At 39.5% G+C, this 10,171-nt stretch overlaps 1 protein-coding gene and 1 long non-coding RNA gene across 2 annotated transcripts in view; both read left to right on the top strand.

Moving 5' to 3' along the window:
- The first annotated feature begins 1,080 nt into the window (after nucleotides 1-1,080).
- On the top strand, nucleotides 1,081-1,474 carry LOC119765266. Its single transcript, XR_005276606.1, has 2 exons — nucleotides 1,081-1,150; nucleotides 1,213-1,474. It is a non-coding gene; the product is annotated as an uncharacterized LOC119765266 (long non-coding RNA).
- An 817-nt stretch (nucleotides 1,475-2,291) lies between these two features.
- Nucleotides 2,292-10,171, top strand: part of LOC6040429 (all trans-polyprenyl-diphosphate synthase PDSS1) — a 153,403-nt gene continuing 145,523 nt past the window's right edge. Inside the window, exons 1-2 of the mRNA XM_038265975.1 lie at nucleotides 2,292-2,693; nucleotides 8,462-9,176. Of these exons, the coding sequence (XP_038121903.1) occupies nucleotides 8,706-9,176 (471 nt within the window). The 5' untranslated portion in view covers nucleotides 2,292-2,693; nucleotides 8,462-8,705. The remainder of the gene's footprint in view (nucleotides 2,694-8,461; nucleotides 9,177-10,171) is intronic.

The raw sequence follows: 10,171 nt of genomic DNA, 5'->3' as shown, positions 1-10,171 counted from the left end.
CCCCGAGCAACAATCTAGAGAGAACATAAGGCTTTCTAGGCCCAGTGAAAAAAATATAATTTAACTCAAAAATGACGAACTCCTCGTCACAGTGTCCTGATGCAAACAATGATCGAGCTGTAGCTGTCACAGCCCTGCGAAGTATGTTGGCTGACATATCGGGCAGTCAGTCAAATAAACCAGCTAGAAGTCGCTTGACAAAAAAAAAATTGTTAGAAAGAGATAGGAAACCTGATGCAAACAAACGTCCAGCTGTCATGTAAACATGCTTTGAATGTGTTGGTAAATTTCTGACTAGAAAGCCTTATTATGTTCGCGCTCTGTCCCTCACCATTCATCAAGCGTCCATGGCGCGGTGGTAGCGTGTCGGATCAGCAACCTAGAAGTTGATGGTTCAATCCTCGTTCTGTTAAGGTTTTTTTTTCTGATATACAATCAATCTGCAGTCGGTAATGTCGATAATTGTCGGTAACGGGCAAAAATGTCATACCCCTATATATATATCGCAAAAAATGCATGAGGACAGTTTTCATGCAGATTCTGATATACTTTCATGCTGCCATGCATCAAAATCATGCGACCGCCGGTTGGGTGTAGGCAGTTGGACTCACAATCCAAAGGTCGTCAGTTCGAATCTCGGGGTGGATGGAAGCTAAGGTTTAAGAAGAGGTTTGCAATTGCCTCAACAATCAATCCTTCGGACACTTAAGCTAAGAGCAAGATTGTCCGTTCGACGCAGTGGTGAACGCAGAACGTTGTGCCAGTTCGAGTAGGAATCTCGCAATCTAGAACGCCAAGGCAATGCTGTACACGCAAAATCCTGATAACACAGATCTGTGTAAAAAAAATTACACAGGTTGTTGAACATGTTCTAGCTGTCAAAACTGTGTAAATTTTCAACACAGATCTGTGTAAAAAGTTACACAGATTTTCGATCAGCTTCCCTTTTAAATCTGGGTAAAAAAGTGTTGGCATTTTTTCAGCAGTCAGAGCAACCAGCAGTTAGCAAAGATGGTGGGTATTTTTTCTAAAAAATATTACATGAATTGCTTTTATTAAACAAGTCAACTTTCCAGATAGCGGACCTATTGCACTGGAATCGATGCCGTATCCAAGGAATTGTTAGTTGGTCAAGAGTCGGCGGATGATGGTAAGAAAATTATACTTTATAGTCACAGTCTTACCCTAACCTAACTTTATATTTTTTCATAGCGTTGATTGAATGAATGATGTCAATGAAGCCAAATTCCTGCGTCCGAAAGCCTAGATGTGCAGGCCCTGAAGTGGAACGCTCTGCCAGGAACGTATACATCATCGCTCCAAGAAAACTAGATCACTTTCCGGGACCAAACTAGCTCCAACATCGTCCAATATGATATCTACCGAAAGATGTAAAATAATTCAGCAACAGACACTGTTGAACATCAATAAACATCAATCTTGTTTTATTTTGATTTAATTAAAGTATTTAAAACGTTTTTTATTAATCTAGAATTAAAAAAATGTGCCTGAAATAATTTACCCAGATCTGTGTAAAATTTTACACAGGTCACTGGTTGAAAAATTACACAGATTTGACAGACAACGGCTGTACACACTTCTGTGTACAAGCCTTTTACACAGATTCTGTGTATTCCAGGTTTTGGGCGATCTGTGTCAAATTTTACACAGATCTGTGTTATGTGGATTTTGCGTGTAGAGCGAACATTGTTTTTCTAGAGTAAATTTTCAAAACAACCTTTGAGTCATGGGTTTCCTACGCAGATAGGACCTTTTGAGAATTTAATCTGGTATTTATACACTCAAACCCCGATGGTTTGACACCAACTGTTGTCAGACGAACGGGGTCACTTTTTTGTTTGACACCCTTTTTACACGGAGTTCACGCACACTACCAAACGTGTGTTTTGATAGTGTGCGTGAGCGCCGTGTAAAAAGTGACAGTTCGTCACTTTTTAGTTTGACTTTGACGGGGTACAAACTAAAAAAGTGTCAAACGAAAAAGTGACCAACCATCGGGGGTTGAGTGTATTATTTTTTTTAATTTCAAAAATGTACACAATAATTTTGTACTACAGCACACCTTCTTCACTTAACTTACATTGCTCCCAAACGTCAACATCACGTGTATTTGAATTTGTTGTTGTTTTTTGCTGCTCTCCCTTTTCGTCATCCGAAGAAGGGACTTTGGAAAATAATTGCACAACGCGCTTTAGATCCCGTTGGCTAGAGCGGGAGCGCAATCACCCCCCGAATGAATGAGCAGAAAAGAGAGGGAGAGTGTGAGTGCTGCTTGCTACCCCCAAAAGTCCTCCCGCGAGAGAGAGTTGTTTCGCAATCACTTGCAACAGCAGCAGCAGCAGCAAGTCGGTTTTTTGTCGCGCCGAGTGTCGAAAAAATAGAAAATTAAAACCAATTTTTGGCCCGCGTGTGCGTGAGTGTGTGCGCGTCGTGGAAAACCTCGCTGGAGATCGTGTCCGCGGAATTTCTCGGCCACCGATCGGTGTTGTGATCCGAACGAAAACCTGATTTTTTGAGCTCTCCCTCTTACTCTTTCTCTTTGCCAATCGCGCTGGGAGAGGAGAGCGTGACTCGTGTGAGTGAGAGCGGTGTGTGCGGGTGAAGTGAAGTTTGTGAATGGAGTGGGTTGAGGGGGGACGTGCACGAGCAGGCGATTCTCTTTAAAGAAAACGGTGAGTTTTGTTTTGACTGTGTTGGAATGGTTAGAAAGAGACGGGTTGATGCACTGGAGTGAATCTTAACTACAGTTTCATATGTAGTGAACAATAATGTATCTTTGGCTGGTTTCAGGATATGAATCTATTTCCATCCGGTTAGCCGACTATCGAAACTGGTTACGACATTTGGTTAATTTCGCCTAAAATGAAGTAACAGTAACATATCCAGACTTTTTTTTTATTAGGTCCTATAAACAAATCTCTCATTTCTCATTACTGAATTCAGTTAAATTTACTGAAATCTGCACTACTAAAATTTTCAGTAATTGAAAACTTGCTGAAATTTCAGCAAACTTTGACAGCTCCATAAAAATTTTAACTGAATTTCAGTGAAAAACTAACTGAAAATTTTAGTAGTGCAGTTTGCTGTGTAGTTTTAATCGTAATGGTCCTATCGAGAAATTAAAAGTGAGAGTGTGTGAGTGCAACATGGAGTTCAACTATTTGAAAAGCCTCATTAAGCTTCACAGCAACTGCACAGAAAATTTAACTCCATGTTGCGATTTGACAGCTCGATAAACATAAAAAAGCAAAGCACTTTGACGACCACCGGGTCTTTTGTGGTCTCTGTTGCAAGTTTCTACTCATTTCTAGGCGTCCGTAGGTTATGTGTGGTGAGTCAGCATTATTGAAATCGGTTTAACGTAAGTACGTCGAAAACCGATGCAAAAAGAGTTATTTTAAAATCTTCTGAATTTTTAAAAATTGTCGATGTTCATTATCACAAAATGTTTTTTTCGCTTAAATTTTTGTTTACGTCAATTTTTTTTGAAAACTAAGGCCGATGCAAATATTTTTAAAAGTTTTTGTCCCTCGGCTCTGGCCGGAGTCGAGGGGGGGGGGGCCAAAAAAATATAACTATAAAAATAACATGCCATAGTTTCAACATTTGCATGGAAAAAGTGTTTTAAAATGTTTTTTACACTAGTTCAGTTGTTTTTTTTTCAGTTGTTTTGCAATAAAAGTTTTCAAAAAATGTAAAATTTGACGAAAACAAAAATTTTAGCGAAAAAAAAAACTTTAGCGATGGTAGACATCGAAAATTTTCAAAAATTCAAAAGATTTTTAAATCAACCCAAACATGCTAAAAATCTTTCTAAACGCAGGGGAATTCATTTTAAATTGATTTTAACTAATTGCACTTAAATTGTCATCAAAATATTCAAGTTTTTTGAAAAAATATTTTTCCCCCCTGATTTTTCGGGCCAACATTAAAGGGGGGGTACAAAAACTTTAAATAAAAATTTGTACCAGCCTAATGATTGCAAAACAACTGAATTGGTGTTAAATGCATTTTAAAACACGTTTTCACGTTTTCACGCTAATGTTGGAACCATGGCTTTTTATTTCAATATTTATATTTTTTCGATAAAATTTTACAAAATATCGAAACAAATACAAGATGAAACGATCACATGTTATAAGCTGAAAAAAGATCTTATATAAGACCATTGCTCTCAGAAGCTTTATCGTTAAGGCTAGTGAGTTTTCACGATTCTTCAGAAGCCGTGTAGTAATTACAAAAGCCGACTCGGTCCTAACCAGGTCCCAGTACCGAAAAGTGCCTAATAAAAATAATTTTATGAAAAAAAAAAAGTTCAGGCTAGATTATCCAAAGGCCTCAGGTAAAAATAATTTGTAGCCAAATAAAAAATATAAATAAAATTTATTTCCAGAATTTGGTGAAAATCGCTCTTTCATTGAAAAAAAAAAGACATCCTTCAGGCTCAAAAAGGCTTCATTTTCGATCGGCCATGTTTGTTTAAGAAAATCATTCAAATCTTGATTCAGAATGTTTCAATCAAAAATGGGTTTCTTTGTGTTGTTTGTAGAAGCATTTTAAATACAGCCATTTCACGTCAAACAGGAAAATTTTTGTGCTCCTGTCATTTACATGGAGTTTTCATTTTTTAATGTTTGAGACAAAATTTAAATGTCTTCAAAATTATTCGAACGGTTTGTGAATGTTTTAAAACTTGTGCACCTGGTTAAGAAGGAAACTGTTTTGTCTGCGCCGGCCATTAACCAAGTGAATTACTAAATTCGCCTTACATACAGTTTTATACCGAACGGCGCTGGGTGGCGATTGCTATCAAATTATGGTCTGAAGAAGACTAGTGGAAGTTGGCCAATATGTACAACTAGGTGGAGCTGAGGGATTTGGATTTGTACTTTCCGCGGCATAGAACAGCTGTTCGAGATCGTGTTGTTCAAACCCGGTGAGGAATTTCCTTATTGCATCCTTATTTAATTTTCAAGTGTTGCAAGAGCGGCCGTGGCTGACTGGTTACAGTGTTCGCTTTATAACCGAATAGTGCTGGGTTCGATTACCATCTGCTCCCAACGAGAAAGTTAAGGAAATATAAAATTCTTTAAAGTCCTGAACATGAACAAAAAATCAAAATTGCTCAAGGCGAGGTTCGATCCCCCGTCCAGATTCGCGGCGTTATGAGCTATGACTGGAATTAGGAATACTGTTATTGCTAACAATTATATACGCGCTGGATCTTTGTCCATTTGACGAGGGTCCGGAAGTTCTAAATAACGTTTGGATCAAATTGATGCAACCGTTCTTTAGGGCGGGGCTTGTCGGTTCAGCGGAGGTACCTCGCGCTTGGCTAGCCAGTGTAGAAATGGGTCACCGAAACTTGGCAGAGCTAACACCTTCCAAATGCCTATGCGAGTTATTTGCATGTATAGAATCAAAAATCTAAAGTACATGGAAACAACTCAATTTGTAAGAAGCGGCCGCGTGGTCCCGTTTGATTGGTTGCACACACACACACACACACACACACACACACACACACACACACACACACACACACACACACACACACACACACACACACACACACACACACACACACACACACACACACACACACACACACACACACACACACACACACACACACACACACACACAGCCATTTCACGTCAAACAGGAAGCCTCCAAATCAAAAGTACCGTTAAACGGGGTTACTTTGATAGTCGGGGTGACTTTGATAGGTTTACGATTTTTCCGCAAAATGAAGAGTACAATTAAAATACTTAAGGAATGGATTAGAAACATACTGACCGTGGTAGAGAAGTGTTCAAAGTACCTCAAGAAGAACTTTTCATAAAATTTTGACAAGTTTAAAAAGTTAGTTAACTATAGTTAAAAAAATGTTGATGAAAGACATTATTTTAAATTTCTCAAAGTGTCATGATTTTCTCAATGATCATGATTTTCAATCGGAAGACAGAATGTATTTTCGGATTCTTTGGAGAATTTTCCACTAGAAGAAGGTTAAAAAAAATTGAAAATAATAAATAATATGTGTTTTTGAAACACAATTAAAAAAAATCTCCAAATTTATCGGCAATTTCAGTTGAATAAATTTCATGTAAAATGTGAAAACTTGTGATTCGGGCTTTGAATTTAGTATAAAATGCAATATAAATCGATAATTTTATAAACAAAACTAGTTTTAACAAATTTCAGGCAAAATTCCTACTTTTTAACAATTTTACCTAAAATTTATATGTATTTTGCTAAAAAGCTTATACTCTTAGTTAACTAAATATAAACATTGTTTTTTTTTTCCTAAAAACTATATCAGCTACTTTAGTGATGGTACATTTAGCGTACAAAGGATGTTCGAGTCATGCATGCAGTGGGGGGTCATTGTGCTAATGAATATTATTGCGCGTCAGTATCGTGCAAGCAGTGGTGATGGGAAGGTGGATTTTTGTGGTGTTCTCTTTGTGCTATGTTCGTGTTCATGTTCAAGTCATGCATGCAGTGGGGGGTCATTGTGGTAATTAATATTATTGCTCGTCAGTATCGTGTGGGCAGCTGGGCCAGGAAGATGGTTTTATTGTTGTGTTCGTTTTGTAATGTATTTGTATTAAAATCTAGCATGTCTTTTTGTGGTGATGGTATGGTTTTGGTGGTGGTGGTGGTGGTGTTAAAAAAAAAAAAAAAAAAAAACAAACGTTCTATTTACTAACATTGAGTCCAAAACCTCCCTACAAACATCTATACCACTAGGTGACGTAGAGATCTCTGCGCATTCTAGATAGATGTTTACTAACATACCTTCCAATCCCCGAGGTTAGCAAGGTACCGGCCAGGAGCCCCTTATCTTACTGGATAGTATTACACGCTCATCTAAAGAGGAAAACATGGTATCTCCCGTGTTGGAATATTGTAACCGGATGAGAGTCTAGTGCTATCATACGTTTAATTACAGTTAAACAGCAAGATAAGCGTTGTGCAGCCATCCGGAATTGTGCGACCTTTATTGCTAATGCTAATGCTAATGCTAAAAATTTAGCGTACAAATAAAGTTTGAACATCTTAAATATGATTTTAACTAGAAAAACTATGACTATCAAAGTCACCCCGGAATTAAAACTAAGAATTTTTAACGTAATTTTTTTTCTAAACATTATTGAAAAAACTTTTTTTCCGAAACAGTGCATGGACTTTGTGTAGTCTACCCCAATACATGTTTTAAAAATAATAATCTTGAGAAAAACCTTACCTGTTGGAAAATATGCTAAAAACAAATTGAAATCCTATCAAAGTCACCCCGGTTTACGGTACTCCGATTTGGCTCAAATTTGGAGTGGGGGTTCTTTGACCCAAAAAATGAGACCCGTATTTTTAGGGTGGTCCCAAAAAGGCATTTTTCGTCGATTTTCGCAAAAAGCACATTTTTCATAAAATCATTTCAAAAGAAAGGGTATTAGTTGGATTTTAAGGGAAAATATGTGGAGATTCGAAAAAGCCAGCTGAATATTTGAAATGGCCCTATGCTAATTTGAAGATCTCGAGACTAAAGAGTTCATATCTGGAGTTTTTTTTTGAAAAGGTCCAATAATCCAAATTTTCAGTTTTTGCTTTTTGGGTGTTTTTTAATACCCGACTCAAGGCGGTTTCAAAAACACCCAAAAAGCAAATGCTGGAAATTTGGTTTATTGGACCTTTAAAAAAACTCCAGATATCTCATATTTTTCCCTGATTCCTTGTAATAAAATACATAACATATCCAAAAATTGCGAAAACATTTGGGTAATTCTCTACCAACTCATACAAAATCGGGAAAAATTGCCCCGACCCCTCTTCGATTTGCGTGAAACTTTGTCCGTTTTTTGATATCTCGTTTCGGAGGGGCGTTACGACCCCTTTCATTTTTGAACATGCGAAAAAAGTGATGTTTTTCAACAATTTGCAGCCTGAAACGGTGAGGCGATAGAAATTTGGTGTAAAAAGGACTTTTATGTCAAATTAGACACCCGTTATGATGGCGTACTCAGAATTCCGAAAAAACTTATTTGTCATCGAAAAAAACACTAGAAAGTTTTAAAAACTCTGCCATTTTCCGTTACTCGACTGTAAATTTTTTTGGAACATGTCATTTTAAGGACAATTTAATGTACTTTTCGAATCTACATTATAATCTTTGGAGCTGCTATTCATTGATATCCAGATTCAAATCACCAATCGATTTCATTCCAGTGCATCAAATCCGAACATCACCGAAACTAGCTGAGAAAGCGCTCTCGCTCGCGGTTCAATCAGCGCTCACTTTGCCAAAGTAGGCCAGCACACTCTTTCGCTCGCGCGATCGCGATCGCTCGGCTCAAATCAATGAAAATGTATGTTCAATTCACATATTCACATCTCCCTCTCTCTGTTCTCTCTCTCCACATGTTTCACCTTGAGCCAGCTGCTGGAGCTGCGAGCCTTGATAATGGAACAACACCTGTACTGAGGCAGCAGCACCGGAGAGCGAGAGAGAGAGAGCCGCTCGCGCTCTCGCGAGCCCACTCTGAGCTGATAATCTGGTGGTGGTGCTGCGCGCGCGCTACCCGAATATCTTCAAGATCCTCCCTGTGCGGACCTGTACGACTGGAAATCGCCGTAGCTCTGGCCCGGCTGGCTTTCTGCTTTTCGGGGGGGTTTCGACCGTAATGCTGCCGACCGATCGGCTCACAATTATTTTGACTATGGCGTGTTTAAGTTCGTCGAATCGGGTGTGCGCCCGCGTCGTGCAGGAAAAACTGTGTCAGTTCGTGGCCGTTGGCAAAAATCAGCCCCTGGTGGCCGCTAGCGGAAGTAACGCTGGCGGATCTGGTGGTGGCGGAATCGGTTCCGGAACTGGAAGCAATGGGAAGCAAACGGTGGGCGGTAATCGCCAGTGTGTCGGAATCGCCGGAAGTGCCGCCGTGGGCCAGCAGAAGAAATCCGGCCACTATCCGTTGTTTACATCCGGGAGTGGCAGTGGCAACTTTGTGCGCGGAATCGGTAACAACAGCTTCGGTGTAGTGGAATCGTTCAAGTACGGACCCTCGGCGGCGGCGGCAGGACTCGGTCTCGGAATCGGAAGTGTGCGCAATTTCTACAGCTCCTCGCTGGTGCGCAACCTCTTCCAGAAGAATCAGGTAAGTCTCGATGGGTTGACCTCGATCGTCTCCTCTCCAAAAAATCTCCAGTCTCCCTGTGCCCGCGTGGACGAAGAAGACCCGTTGGCCCGTCGCAACGGTAATCGGGCGCGCGCGCTCCGCAGAAAAAAAGAGAAATTTTCACCCCAAAGATAGTGGTGCCTGGCGCTGCATAGAGGAGCGCTTACTTTCAACACGCAGAGGGATTATGTAATTTTGACACGAAGCTCTCACCCCTCGTTGACGTCTGCTGCACGGAACTATGAGGCCCCCTCTGGTACGTTTTTTTTGCGCCATTTTCGCGCAATTACACCTCGAAAGTGATGTACGGATTGTGGAAACTTAAACAAAAAAGAAGTGCACAACACTGTTTTGAAGTGGTCCGAAATGCGTCCGCGATTTTTGGCCGTACGGCCTGCTCGGAAGTGCTGCCAGCAGAGAGAGTGCGCGGAAGGCAGGGTTGCCAAAATTGCAACTTTGGGTTTGATAACAATCTGCATTTTTGGAGTTTTTTTTAAAGGTCCAACAAACAAAGTTTCTATTTTTGCTTTTTGGGTGTCTTCAAACCGGCTTGACTCAGGAGTAGTCAAATACACCCAAAAAGCATTTGCAATTGAAAAAAATTCTGTGCTTTTTTTTCAATGGTCAATTTTAGGATCAAGTTTAAAAACTGCGGTGGATATGACCTTAATAAAGAATCATGTTTTTATGATGATTAGATCCCTTCCAAGATGTCAATGTCTGGATCGGGCTTACAATTCGCGTTGAGAATTACCCAAACCAATAACAAATATCGGATTTTCGGTAATTGTGTTAGTTCTGTTAAAATATTAATTTGAAAACAACAAAATAACAAATATTTGCAAATACCTTGGGGCCTCTTCAATTTGTTCTTGAAAAATCGAATAAATGTTAGTCAAACTGAATCTTTTTTAAAGCGGTAATTTCAGTATCAAGATTAAAATCCGCGGTGGGAATGACCTTTCTTATATACA

This window comes from Culex quinquefasciatus, chromosome 1 (genome assembly GCF_015732765.1).
Source record: "Culex quinquefasciatus strain JHB chromosome 1, VPISU_Cqui_1.0_pri_paternal, whole genome shotgun sequence".
Taxonomy (NCBI): domain Eukaryota; kingdom Metazoa; phylum Arthropoda; class Insecta; order Diptera; family Culicidae; genus Culex; species Culex quinquefasciatus.
Note: the sequence above shows the minus strand (reverse complement) of the source record. Positions and strands in the feature narration are given on the sequence as shown.